The sequence below is a fragment of the Oryctolagus cuniculus genome, chromosome 14 (assembly GCF_051225735.1).
Source record: "Oryctolagus cuniculus isolate XC-2025 breed Fujian yellow rabbit chromosome 14, ASM5122573v1, whole genome shotgun sequence".
Classification (NCBI taxonomy): Eukaryota; Metazoa; Chordata; class Mammalia; order Lagomorpha; family Leporidae; genus Oryctolagus; species Oryctolagus cuniculus.
Window position 1 is genome coordinate 39,639,041 of NC_142880.1, and position 14,769 is coordinate 39,653,809.

The following is a 14,769-nucleotide window of genomic DNA, read 5'->3' on the forward strand; positions in this document are numbered from 1 at the left end:
GGCCCCTGACATCAGCCTGGCCCAGCTCTAGCCATTGTGGCCATTTGCAGAGTGAACCAGATATTGCAAAGTGAACCAGACAATGGAAGATACGTCTCTCCCTCTATCTCTGTCTCTGTAACTCTGCCTTTCAAATAAATAAAATAAATCTTAAAAAATATTGCTTATTTTTTACTAAAATGATATTATTTTCAAAAAGGCATTTGACAGAGAGGAAGAGTTCAGCCAAGATTACCATAAAGCTAATTCTTTTTTTAAAAAAACTATTTACTTATTTATCTGAAAGGCAGAGATAGAGGAGAAGGAGAGAGAGAGAGAGAGAGAAATATCTTCCCATCCGCTGGCTCACTCTCCCCAAATGGCCACAATGGCTGGAGCTGAGCCAGACTGAAGCCAAGAGCCAGGAGCTTCTTCCAGGTCTCCAACGAGGGTGCAGGGACCCAAGGACTTTGGCCATCCTCTGCTGCTTTCCCAGGCACATTAGCAGGGAGCTGGACCAGAAGTGGAGAAGCAGAGACATGACCCAGCACGCATATGGGATGCCAGCTCTGCAGGCAGAGGCTTAACATTCTATGCCACAGGGCCAGCCCAAAGCTAATTCTTTTCTTTTTTTAAAGATTTATTTTATTTATTTGAAAGAGTTACAGAGAGAGGTAGAGACTAATAAAGAGAGAGGTCTTCCATCCTCTGGTTCACTTCCCAAATAGCCACAATGGGCAGAGCTGCGCCAATCTGAAGCCAGGAGCCAGGAGCCTCCTCTGGGTCTCCCATGCTGGTGCAGGGGCCCAAGCACTTGGGCCATCTTCTACTGCTTTCCCAGGCCATAGCAGAGAGCTGGATTGGAAGTGGAGCAGCCGGGTCTCAAACCATCACCCATATGGGATGCCGGGGCTTCAGGCCAGGGCATTAACCTGCTGTGCCATAGCACAGGCCCCCCAAAGCTAATTCTTAAAAAGATCTCTGGGGCAGGCATTTGGTGACATTGTTAAGACACAGCCTGGGACGATCACATCCCACGTCAGAGTGCCTGAGTTCTAGTCCTGGCTCCACCTCCAACTGTAGCTTTCTGCTAATGTGCAACCTGGGTAGCAGTAGGTGATAGCTCAAGTACTTGAGAATCTGGCACCCAGGAAAGATACCCGGATTCAGCTCCCAGTTCCTGGCTTCAGCCTGACCCACTCTTGGCTGTGATGAAAATTTGGGGAATGAATCAACAGATGAGAGATACTTATATCTATATCTATTTATCTATCTTTCTCTTCTCCCACCTTGCCTTTCAACTAAATAAAGCAAATAAACAAATAATTAAAAAAAAAAAAAAAAAAAGGCCGGTGCCGTGCCTCAATAGGCTAATCCTCCACCTTGCGGCGCCGGCACACCTGGTTCTAGTCCCAGTCGGGGCGCCGGATTCTGTCCCGGTTGCCCTTCTTCCAGGCCAGCTCTCTGCTATGGCCCGGGAGTGCAGTGGAGGATGGCCCAAGTCCTTGGGCCCTGCACCCGCATGGGAGACCAGGAAAAGCACCTGGCTCCTGGCTTCAGATCAGCGTGATGCACCAGCTGCAGCACGCCGGCCGCGGCGGCCATTGGAGGGTGAACCAACGGCAAAAGGAAGACCTTTCTCTCTGTCTCTCTCTCTCACTGTCCACTCTGCCTGTCAAAAAAAAAAAAAAAAAAAGATTTCTGGAGCCAGTGATGTGGCACAGTGCACAAAGCCATCACTTGCAATCCTTCATCCTATATGGGCACCAATTCCAATCTCAGCTATTCTACTTCTAATCCAGCTTCCTGTTGATGTGCCTGGGAAAGCTGCAGAGGATACCAAAGTACTTAGGCCTCTGCACCCATGTGAGAGACCCAGATGAAGCTTCTGGCTTCAGTCTGGCCCAGCCGTGGGCATTGCAGCCACTTGAGGAGTGAATCAACATATATATTTATCTCTGTGTTAACTCTACCTTTCAACTGTTTCTCCCTCTTTCTCTCTGTAACTCTGCCTTTAAAATAAATACACAAACCTTGGGAAAAAAAAGTATTTCTGGCACTAGCATTGTGGTGTAGTGGGTTAACCCACAGCCTGTAATACTAGCATCCCAAATGAGTAAAAGCATCCCATATGAGCACCGACTTGAGTCCCAGTTACTCCACTTCTGATCCAGCTCCTTGCTAATATGCCTGGGACAGCAGGAAAAGATGGCCCCAGTTTCATGTCACCCATGTGGGAGACCCGGATGGAGGTCTGTGTTCCTAGCTTCAGTCTGGCCCAGCCCAGCCCATTACAGCCATTTGTGAAGTGAACCAGAGGACAGAAGATCTCTCTCTCTCTCTCTCTCTCTCTCTCTCTCTCTCTCTGTCTTTCCTTCCCTCTCTAACTCTGCATTTCAAATAAATAAGTCCTAAAAAAATATTTCTGGGGCAGGTATTTGGCACCATTACTTAAGCCGGCACCGCGGCTCAATAGGCTAATCCTCCGCCTAGCGGCGCCGGCACACCAGGTTCTAGTCCCAGTCGGGGCGCCGGATTCTGTCCCGGCTGCCCTTCTTCCAGGCCAGCTCTCTGCTGTGGCCCGGGAGTGCAGTGGAGGATGGCCCAAATGCTTGGGCCCTGCACCCGCATGAAGACCAGGAGAAGCACCTGGCTCCTGGCTTCGGATCTGCGCGATGCGCCAGCTGTTAACGCGCCAGCCGCGGTGGCCATTGGAGGGTGAACCAACGGCAAAAGGAAGACCTTTATCTCTGTCTCTCTCTCTCTCACTGTCCACTCTGCCTGTCAAAGATAGAAAAAAAAAATTAAAAAAAAAAAAAAAAGATGTTACTTAAGATGCCCACACCTCGTATCAGAGTACCTGGTCTGAGTTCCAGCTACTCTGCTTCCAATACGGCTTCCTGCTGTGGGGTGGGAAGCAGTAGGTGATGGCTCAAGTACTTGAGTTCCTGCCACACACAGGAGGCCTCTATTGAGTTTGGAAGGCTCCTAGCTACAGCTGGGCCCAACCCTGGCTGTCACAGGCATATGGAGAGTGAACTAGTAGATCAAAGAGCTCTCTCTGTGGTGGAATAAGATAAAAATAATTTTTAAAAAAATCTTTTAAATGGAAAGATAAAACAGAGATACAGTTCATGGTGCAGACAAGAGAGATGCAAATAAAATTAGTTGGAGAGAAAACAACATGGTAGTTCACATCTTATTTGCTTAGGGGAAACTAATTCAGAAACAAGTAATTCATTTCATTTAAACAAGTAACACATAATTTCAAATGAAAATTACTTACCTTTATTTGACCATGGTTTAGAGTAATAGTTTTTCCTAAAGCTGGAATATGTAGTTGTAGAACCACGTTCAAATATAGGGTCATTTTCCTCAACGACACAGGGGCCTTTTGTCCTTAAAACTTCTACAGTCAAACTGAAACAAACAAATTTTCATGTAAGTCCACACTGAAGTGAAGAGGCAAAGGCAAATGACATTTAAATAGTTTCATTTTGAAATTTACCATGGTAGTCATTCCAAAAGTAAAACGCTGTACATTTGAAATATGCGTATTTTCTAAGCATATGCCAATTTTCACTTAAAATGTGATTCCCAGGAGGCAGAAACAAATGCACCCACGTATTTTCAAAATTCTTAACAATAACAAAATTCACAAAATATCTTTGGCCTATCTAAAAAAAATATTTTTATTGACTTATACCTCCTACATTCAACATACAGTTCTGTGCTAGGCACAATGGGGATAATGAGAAATATAAGTATTTTATATTTACATTTCACAACCCAGCAAACAAAGCAATTAATACTCCTTTAATAACCAATAAAATCATCATCATAAACTAATGGAAAAATTATGCAAAAACAATCATTATTACCAATATTATATTTGCATCATCATAGAATTTATATGATATTTGCACTATCATAGGATCTAAATGCTATAAAATTTTTCATAAACTGTCAAGACTTTCTATCCCTCTAATTTAACTAATTAATCCTTCTTAAAAAACCATACTTTAAAATATAACTAAATTCTGGCCGGCACCATGGCTCACTTGACTAATCCTTCAACTGCGGTGCCGGCACCCTGGGTTCTATTCCCAGCTGGGGCACCGGATTCTGTCCTGGTTGCTCCTCTTCCAGGCCAGCTCTCTGCTGTGGCCCGGGAGGGCAGTGGAGGATGGCCCAAGTGCTTGGGCCCTGCACCCCCATGGGAGACCAGGAGGAAGCACCTGGCTCCTGGCTTCAGATTGGCGCAGCGCACTGGCCATAGCGGCCATTGGAGGGTGAACCAACGGAAAAGGAAGACTTTTCTCTCTGTCTCTCTCTCTAACTCTGCCTGTCAAAAATAAATAAATAAATAATTCCATCATACCAAAAATGAGAAATGTAATGCTATGACTTAGAAACCATAAAGTGAATCACACCTTACCAAAAGAAAAGTCAGAAAATGTTAAGTGTATGTTTCATTGCACATATGACTTTAGTAAATTTGAAAACTTGGACACTGAGCTCAGAACTGAATCAGCCTAAGAAATTTCTCCCCAGTGGAGTACAGGGCATGATTATTCAGTAGTTCAATTCAATTACCAAGAAAATTAGTAATACAATGGTTAGGTTAATACACAGCAGTTTCACCTTACACAAAACACAACATTATAAAGAATGCTACACATTATAAATGAATATAACCCACTTTCTTATTTACAATATTCATTACACAAAATACAAACACCAGGGTCTAAGTGATAATGACGGACAAAATCAGAATTTTCTGATTAGACAAAGATTCTTACGAATCCACACCTCTTTCTCTTTTTCAACTCACCTTTCTTCATCCAAAATGATAGAACCATCTTCTGCCACTTTCACTCGTGGGACCAGCAACGGCCCATCATCTGTCTCTTCTTCCAGTTCTTCGTTACCTTCAGCATCAGGAGTATTCTTACTCTCTGGCCTACCCAAAGTAAAGACGGGTTTAATTCATATAGCTATGAGAGGTGTTCCCTGAACACTATGAATTTGAAATTATGACACGGGCTGGTATCATCATACAGTGAGCTAAGGTACTGCCTGCGATGCTGTAATCCCATAGCAGAGCACCAGTTTGAGTCTTACCTTCTCTGCTTCTGATCCAGCCCTCCACTACTGCACCTGGGAAGGCAACAGAGGATGGCCCAAATGCTTGGGCCCCTACCACCCACGTGGGAGATCCAGATAGAGCTCAACACTCCTGGCTTCAGCCTACATCAGCCCCAGCCATTGCAGCCGATTGGGGAGTGAACCAGCAGATGAAGGACTTCCCTCTCTTTCCCTGTATCATGCTAGTTTTCAAACAAAATAAATAAGAAATTATTTGTTTTAAAGATTTACTTGAAAGTCAGTTACAGAGAGGGCCAAGCAGAGGCAGAGAGAGAAAGAGGTCTTCCATTCACCAGTTCACTCCCCAAATGGCCACAAAGGCCAGGTCGAAGCCAAGGAGCCAGCAGCTTCACCTGGGAGTGAATCAGCAGATGGAAGACTTCCATCTCTGTAGCTCTTTCAAATAAATAAATATTTTTTTAAATGTCCCAGTACTAGAAATATATTGGAAAAAAAATAAGATTAGATGCTTACTCTTTTGTTTGGACTGATGGCAGTAATTTTTCAGTTTTCCTTTCTTGTTCCAATGAAGAACTATTAAATATAAATAACAGAATATTTTTAATAAATTACTAATTTACATCTTGTCAATTCTATCTATAGGCACAAAACAAATTATTTTAACTTCCTTTTGTATAATATACTATAGCACTTTACTAATAATGGCACAAACCAAAACCAATTTTTCAGTCAAGAATTTGTCTAATAGTACAAATAATTTGTCAGCTTAGGCAGGAAATGCTCTTACCCTCTAACTCCTCAAGTACAGGATGTTCCTGGTCCCAAGGCACGAAGCAACCTAGCTGATTTGTCTCCAGCATCTAGACATCAAACAACTCAAAACCTAGGTTTCTGGCTTCAACTGGGCCAAAGACCTGGCCTATACAGAAGAACATGCCACTGTTCCTACCTCTACCTACTAACTCATCAACAAAAAAACAGAAAGATTCATTGCAAACTTGCTGGCTGCTCTGCCCCTATTGTGCCCAGGCTAACACTGATTAAAGAAGCTTTGTTCTTGGAGGATTCGTTCATCAAATCGCCACTGTATTTAATTATGAGGTAGGGCACAAAACTAAACTACCACTCTAGATCAGGTCATAGTATATGATGGAAATTGCAATCTTGATTAGAGAAAGGAAAGTGGCCTAGTTGTTTTTACTAAACCTGGTTTTTAATAGAACAAAGGAAACTTACTTTTAATCTCAGAGATAAAGAGTATCATTTATCATTCCCAGAAAATAGTTACCTAATGTTATTAAGTTTTCCCTAATGAAATATTAGATGTGCTACAAATTTTTTCAGTATGCTTTTAGAAAACATGAACTGTACTCTGAATGTGCTACTTAAATCACTATATAACCTCAAGATCTACAAAAGAAATAAATTTTAACTTACGTCATTGGATTGTTATCTGGTAGGTAATATATGAAGTCTCTCATAGTCATTTTTGAACGATCTAGTGGTCTCTGACTTTCATTTAGGGCATATTTGTTTTTCCACTGTTTCTGTATGCACACAGATTCAATTTGATGTTAGAAATACTAATGAATTTCAAACACAGTATATTCCAATACACAGTTCACATTTACATTCACTACAAATGATTTACTATCACTCTTACCCCTAACAAACCTAATTCTAGTGGAAATTTTATAAACTGAGCATCAGAAACTTGTAGCATATTTCCTAAAAACTAAACTGACTGAGACTGGATAAATGTTCAGTGTATAAAATCCTGCTTAGTAATGCCCTCTAACAACATTAGCTTACTAAAAATTTATAATAACATTCATACAGCTTGTTTACCCTCTAGTGAACAGGAACTCTGAATTTTATAAAATTCTTGAAGCAAATGTTTAATTTTCAGTTCTCCAAAATAAGTCAAATTAAACAGATTCTGTAAGGCACAACATTTCTAGAGGCCTAGAGTTTGAGGATATCAGTCCAGAACACATGTCCTTCCCTCAGACATAAAACAGAAAACCTACATGAGCATGGGTCATGTTTAACAGAGGTCACTGTTTAACAATGACCTCTGCCTCTCACAGCTGAGAGAATTACCTAACAGATACAAAGCACCAAGCAAAATGCCCTCCTCTTAATTAAAAAAAATATATACATATAGCTGATGGCGCAGCCCAATAGGCTAATCCTCTGCCTGTGGCACCGGCACACTGGGTTCTAGTCCCGGTTGCCCCTCTTCCAGACCTGCTCTCTGCTGTGGCCCGGGAGGGCAGTGGAGGATGGCCCAAGTCCTTGGGCCCTGCACCCATGGGAGACCAGGAAAAGCACCCGGCTCCTGGCTTCGGATCAGCGCAGTGCGCCAGCCGCAGCGCGCCGGCCACAGCGGCCATTGGAGCGTGAACCAACGGCAAAAGGAAGACCTTTCTCTCTGCCTCTCAAAAAGAAAAAAATTAAAAATAAAAAATTAATATATATATATAATTAACATTTATTTACAGAGATGACATTTGTTAGACACATAGTATTTTTCATAAGCTAGTTTAAACGTGATTCACATGTATTAACTCATTTAATCTTCACCAATGAGACAGATATTATTAGTCCTACTTTACAGATGAGGAATTAGACATAGAAAGATAAATTAAACTGGCCGAAGTCACACAGCTAGTAAGGGAATAAAGCTAAAATTCAATTAAGTATCTAACTCCAGCGCCAGCAGGATTCACTATAGCTAAAGTAGGAGGAAATAAACAAATCTCACTGAAAAGAACACAAATTCCACTATAAGTGCATTACCACAGATTTTTCTCATTTGTAATTTTCCTTAATATCAGTTTAGAAAACTCCACCAGGGCTGGCACTGTGGCTCAGCAGGTTAAGCCTCTGCCTGTGATGCTGGCATCCCATATGTACCCTGGTTCAAGTCCCAGCTGCTCCACTTCCAATCTAGCTCCCTGTAAATGCATCTGGGAAAGCAGCAGAATACAGCCCAAGTACTTGGGGTACTTGCCACCACTGGAGACCCTGATGGAATTTCAGGCTCCTGGCTTTGGCCTGGCCTAGCCCTGACCATTGAAGCCATTTGGGGAATTAACCAGCAGATCTCTCTAATTCTACCTTTCAAACAAATCTGTAGGGGCTGGCACTGTGGCACAGTAGGTTAAGCCTCTGCCTGTGGCACCAGCATCTCATATGGGTGCTCGTTTGCATTTCAGCTGCTCCTCTTCCAATCTATCTCTGCTTACAACCTGAGAAAGCAGTGGAAGGAGCCGGCACTGTGGCGTAGTGGGTAAGGCCACCGCCTGCAGTGCCGGTATCCTGTATGGGCACCGGCTTGAGTCTCAGCTGCTCCTTTTCCAATCCAACAATCTGCTTATGGCCTGGGAAAGCAGTAGAAGATGGCCCAAGTGCTTGGGCCCCTACACTGGCGTGGGAGACCCAGAAGAAGCTCCTGGCCTCAAACCAGCACAGCTCCGACCATTGCAGCCATCTGGGGAGTGAACCAGCAGATGGAAGACCTCTCTCCTTCTCTAACTCTGACTTTCAAATAAATAAAGCTTAAAAAAAAAAAAAAAAAAAGTGAAAGCAAGCAAGCACTGGAAGATGGCCCAGGTGCTTGGGCCTCTGCATCCACATGGGAGACGCAGGAGCTCCTGGCTCCGGGCTTTGGATTGGCACAGCTCCAGCTGTTGTGGCCACCTGGGGTGAACCATCAGATGGAAGACCTGTCTTTTTCTCTCTCTCTGCCTCTGCCTCTCTGTAATTCTGCCTTTCAAATAAATAAATAAATCTTAAAAAAAAAAAAAAAAAAAAAGCTGCTGGCTCCTGGCTTCAGATTAGCCCAGCTCCAGCACCTGTAGCCATTTGGGAAGTGAACCAGGAGACAGAAGACCTCTCTCTCTGTCTCTCCCTCTCTCCATCTGTAACTCTGCCTCAAATAAATAAGATCATTTTTTCAAAATCTATAAAAAAATTATCAATTCATATCGCTTAACTGTTTCTCTTACTTCAAATAAATATATCACATCATTAGGACATCTTTACATTAAAAAATCTGCTTGACAATATGAATATGCTTGTGTGTATATGCATGTACATAAAACTTTTGCTGCCTTTACAAACAACAACGAAAAAGCATAAAATATATTCAAAAAATAAATCAGGGGTGGGCATTTGGCACAGCAGTTAGGTCCCACCTTGGGATGCCCACATTCGAAATCAGAATGCCTGATTTGAGTCCTGACTCCTGTTTCCACTTCAGCTTCTTGCTAATGCACACTCTAGGAGGAATGAGATGACTGCTCAAGCACTTGGGCCCCTGCCACCCTCATGGGAGACCCAGCTGGAGTTTGGGCTCCTGGCTTCAGCCTTGATCAGCCCTGGTGATGGCAGGCTTTTAGGGAGTAAAACAATGGAAACTTTTCTTTCTCCCTATCTGCCTCTCTTTTCGCCTTTGAAATAAAAAATAAATTTTAAAAAATATACAAATATGTCAAAATTACTATCAAAGAGCTTAAGATTTGGGTGTCTCTCCATCATTCTATTAACAAAAGGAGACATTTTATTAACATAAGAAATGTGATTTGATTTTATTGCCCCATAAAATGCTAAGATGCTTCCTCTTCCCCGAAATGATACCGCCTAACATATAAATAGTAACAGCAGGAGTCTAGCAGGCAACATCACATTCGAATTCTCCTTCTTTACCTTCTCTTTTCTCAACTCTTCTTTCAACATTTCCCTCAGTTTCTGGGCTTTGTATATTCGGTATCTGTCTGAGCACGGCTGTTTCTCTTTCGTTGGAACGGGGTTCGGCTGTGGAGCATCCTGAACAGCTGTGGCTATGGGAGGAGATTCTGAAGGAACACTGACACTGGGTTTAGCCAGACTAGAAGTACTTGACACTCGCTTTCTTCTCTGTGAAACAGTAGAGGGAGATTTACTGGATTCTTCAACACCATTACCACCACCAGTCTTTTCATCACTGTTGAAATTGAAAAAGGAAAAAAAAAAGGCACATGAATCTTCCTTTATATATGCTGGTTTTAAAATCCAACATAGTGAAAATCCAAATTGGTAAAGTCTCATTATTAAAATAATAACTTGAGATTTCTCATAACTATGACAGCACTTGTAATAAAAGATTTTGTTTAGTAACTCTTTTCAGCTATGTAATTCTAAAAAAGATAGTCAATCTTTTTCAAACTTCAAGTCCCCAAGTACATTAGAGCACATAATTATATGCGTAACACCTCAAGACAAAAAATAAAAAACAAAAGTTACAGAACAAAGCTTAATTAGCCTAATGTGAATTACTAGATAACAGAGCTGGCTTTTTAAAATTTAGCTTATAATTCACATTGACATTTCCAAAAATAGTCTAAATTACTGCCATTTATGTATCAATGTAAAAAATCACTCAGATCCGATATGCACAGCTTCAAACCTCTGAAATAGTTGTATTAGTGTTTGAAGATGCACGCTTAGCTACATGACCCAAGGCAAATTCTGTTTGAAGCAGAAATCACATATCTTTCAACAGATATAAGTTCACTTATGCATCATTAGAATAAACTCTTCACTCAAAATAAGTATTCAATCACTCCAAATTACATATTAGATGTAAATATTGCAAGTCTGGTCTAAAATTAAGTCAAGAACAGAGAACAGGGATGTAGTTGGATAGGAGAAATAACTTCTGAAGTTCTACAGGATGTAAATATCACTGACAACAATTAACTGTATATGTCAAAATAGCAAGTAGAGAGTTTGATTGTTTCTAACACAGAGATAATAAACATTTGAGGTAATAGATATATCAATTACCCAATCTATGTATCATTACACTGTATATGTATTGAAATAACACAGTGTACCCCGTAAGTATGTGCAATAATGTGTCAATTAAAACTTTTTTTTTTTTTTTTTTTTTTTTTTGACAGGCAGAGTGGACAGTGAGAGAGAGAGAGACAGAGAGAAAGGTCTTCCTTTGCCGTTGGTTCACCCTCCAATGGCCGCCGCTGCAGCCGGCGCACCGCACTGATCCGATGGCAGGAGCCAGGATCCATGTGTTTTTCCTGGTCTCCCATGGGGTGCAGGGCCCAAGCACCTGGGCCATCCTCCACTGCACTCCCTGGCCATAGCAGAGAGCTGGCCTGGAAGAGGGGCAACCGGGACAGAATCCGGCGCCCCAACCGGGACTAGAACCCGGTGTGCCGGCGCCGCAAGGTGGAGGATTAGCCTATTGAGCCACGGCGCCGGCCCAATTAAAACTTTTTAAAAATGTTTTTAAAAAGAGGAGATAGGGAACTAACAAGTCCCCTTTTTTCATCTTATAATTAGTTTTAGGTAAAAATAGAAAACCTGTAGTACAATCTTTCCAGAAAGTCTCCAATATCAATTCTTACCTCAGCATGATATACATGCACCATTTGCTTTTCATCAATTATTCTAAATGCATAAGGACAGAATACATTCCCTATAGATTTTTTACAACTAGCAAAGATCCATAAAAAAGGCAAGATGAGATTTAAAAAGCATACTCAGTAAAAGTCAACTTTAAAACAATTAAATATCCTCACACATAAATGTCTCCTACCGACAGATTCAAAGGTCACTTATTAAATTATCAATCATACAGTCATAAACAGTTAACAAACCCTGAGAATTGTATTAATTTAACAGTGATTAATACTGGTATCTCCTTTTTGAGTAGAAATTTTGTAACAGATTCAAGTAAGAAACCTGGAAATTACTAAGCATCACTGAGCTACCCATATCAAAATCGCACCCCATGGTGGCAACAGTTCAGGCTAATAGAGGAAGCTGTGCCAGAAAGAAAATGTTCATCTTTCTTGGCATAAACAGAATTTGTACAATGCCACTGTCACTTAACAAGGCTGCCTGTTCGCTGGTTTGCTCATATATGAGTATATCACATAGAAACAGAGACCCTCTTAGTCTGACCGAGTCTCAGTTACTTTGCTCCATCACTTTTTAAAAACTTTGTATAGGCAACTATTCTGCTATGCCCTGAATTCTTACAAGTTACCTCTAATCTACACAGCACCGCTCCGAAAAATGCTATATTATCCTCATTTTACAGCTGAATAAGTCCTGCCTGGGAAAAATCGACCCAAGTCGTGTAGTGAGGCGGTCCTGAATCCAAATGTGCCACAAGAGGCTCCGGCCGAGCCTCGGCGTTGGGGAAACACGCTCAGCATAGTTTAAGAGGCACACCCTCAACCCAAAGCAAGCAACCACATGTCCTCCTCATTGACATAAGTCAGCAGAACCAAACACACTGTGGTCGGCTCCCTTCAAATATTAAGAAATTAAACTATTTTCCCAGCAAAGTACTGCGGCAAAACCGAAAAGCACGGTAGTGGAAATTCTCAAATGCAGACGGCGATATTCTTCACCTTAGGACTGTTACACCCGCACCTCTCCTACCACCACTGGCAGACGTGGTCCGCACCGGCCGGGGGATAAACTGCAGTGTGCAGTGGCTTCACCCAGTCTCAAAGGAAAAGGATGCCTCGTGCTCCTCGGAGAAAGTTCAGCCGCTCCGATTCCAGGTAGGAGACCCGGGGCGGCGAGGCACAGGAAAACACTCCCTCCCGAAAGCGCTTACCTGCTCTTGGGAGCCTTTTCTGGGGGCTCCGCTCCCCCAGAATCCACCGCAGGCACATCCGTGGGCTCCGCTGGCTTCGGGGCAGAGGGCGCTGCAGGCTCCGGCGGCCTGGGAGACTCCTGTCCACGCTGAGGCACAGGGGCGCTGGAGCCCCTGGCACCTCCACCCGGCCTGACATTCGGCTTCACACTAAGGCGTGCCCTGCGGATCATGGCGGAGCCAGGGGGCCCGGGGAGGCGGCCCCACGGCCGCTCTCAGCCCCGAGCCCCGACCCCAGCCCGAAGGGGCTAGGAACGACTTCCCTCCCCACAAGGCCGCACCACCAGCCCAGCGGGCAGCTACCGCAGTTTCAGGCCCCCGCCGCCGCCTCCTCTCTCCCACCGCCGCCTCTTCTTCATGACCCTGCCACACTAATAGCTAAGTTTCTCCCTCCTCCCTGCTCCCCCACCTTCAGAGGGCGTCGGAACTCATTGCGTCATCAGTCGGCGCCGCTGATTGCGTCAGGCGCATGGCGCCGGGAGTCATGGTAACTATCAAGCTACCGAGCCTGGGTTACCTGTGAACCGGAAATTGAGACGCAAAGTCGTGGTCTTCCTTATCGGTGGCGTCCTTAGGAATTATTGAAAAGAGAAAAAGGAGGCAGTCTGCTCAGCTCAAACCTGAAAGAGAAGTATTTTTTTAAAGAAAACTTTTATTTAACATATATAAATTTTGAAAGTACAATTTTTGGATTATAGCGGTTTTTCCCCCCATAGCCACCCTCCCACCCGCAAACCATCCCATCTCCTACTCCCTCTCCCATCCCATTCTTCATTAAGATTAATTTTTAATCATTTTTGAAAGAGAAGTTTTAAAATCGCTGGCTGATTTTGTTGTTAGAGGCTCCTGAAAAGCAGTTACACAGTGTGAGAGCAGCGCCCGCTGACCAGTGTATCCTCAGGGTTTAGAAATTCAAAATTGGGTAAAACACAGATGAACTTTGCCGGTGTGAGGAACTGATAAAGGTTACCTCAAGGAGAGAACCTGAGCTTATGAGAAAACTGTGGGAAGATCAGTCACAGTATTCTCGTGTTTTTTTGTTTTGGTTTGGTTTGGTTTTTTTGTCAGGCAGACTTCGACAGTGAGAGAGAGAGAGACAGAGAGAAAGGTCTTCATTCTGTTGGTTCACCACCCAAATGGCCACTACGGCCAGAGCTACGCTGATCCGAAGCCAGGAGCCAGGTGTTTCTCCTGGTCTCCCATGGGGTGCAGGGCCCAAGGACTTGGGCCATCTTTCACTGCCTTCCCGGGCCACAGCAGAGAGCTGGCCTGGAAGAGGAGCAACCAGGACAGAATCTGGCGCCCCGACCAGGACTAGAACCTGGGGTGCCGGAGCCACAGGCGGAGGATTAGCCAAGTGAGCCACAGCGCCGGCCCTCTCATGTATTTTTAAAATATGAATGTATTACTCGCCCCAAAATAATTAGTTGAAACTTTGAATGCTTAATCTTGAAGAGGTGGCAATGGGGGCCCGAGCTGTGGCATAAGGAGTAAAACCACTGCCTGCAGTGCTGAGGTCCCATATGGGCACCGGTTCAAGTGCTGGCTGCTCCTCTTTCCATCCAGCTCTATGCTATTGCCTGGGAAAGCAGTGGAGGATAACCAGAGTGCTTGGGCCCCTGAACCCACGTGGGAGACTCAGAAGAAGCTCCCAGCTCCTGGCTTCAGATCAGCGCAGCTCCAGCCCTGGTGGCCATCTGGGGAGTGAACCAGCATATGGAAGACCTCTCTCTGTGTAACTCTGACTTTCAAATATATAAATAAATCTTTAAAAAAAAAGAAAAAAATAATTCTAGTACCCTTGCAATAAACCCCAAATTGCTTCCCTTCCCTTCCTCTGTAGCAGATCTCTTTATCGATTTGAGCAGCTGTGCCAGAAAGTCAAGCCTCTCTCCCTGCTCATGTGGACACATTGAGGAGGGTGTGCAGAGCAGACCACAGGGACTGCAGGAGACTCTCTGCCATTGAAAGAATAATAGCTAGTGTATTCTATGTCATCATAC

General features: G+C 43.5%; 1 protein-coding gene across 11 annotated transcripts in view; it reads right to left on the bottom strand.

Moving 5' to 3' along the window:
• Positions 1-13,297, bottom strand: part of BDP1 (BDP1 general transcription factor IIIB subunit) — a 107,299-nt gene extending 94,002 nt beyond the window's left edge. For 10 of the 11 annotated variants that reach the window (XR_016220069.1, XR_007914355.3, XM_070056571.2 and 7 more), the window contains exons 1-6: positions 12,728-13,229; positions 9,802-10,078; positions 6,526-6,635; positions 5,602-5,661; positions 4,814-4,942; positions 3,266-3,399 (exon numbers count right to left, since the gene is read on the bottom strand). Coding sequence is in view for 9 of the 11 variants with exons in the window: in XM_070056571.2 (XP_069912672.1) it covers positions 3,266-3,399; positions 4,814-4,942; positions 5,602-5,661; positions 6,526-6,635; positions 9,802-10,078; positions 12,728-12,939 (922 nt within the window). In the remaining 2 variants the exon portion in view is untranslated. Of the gene's footprint in view, positions 1-3,265; positions 3,400-4,813; positions 4,943-5,601; positions 5,662-6,525; positions 6,636-9,801; positions 10,079-12,727 lie in introns of all 11 variants that reach the window. The other variant, XM_089312588.1, reaches the window with a different exon arrangement.
• Between the last annotated feature and the right edge of the window lie 1,472 nt (positions 13,298-14,769).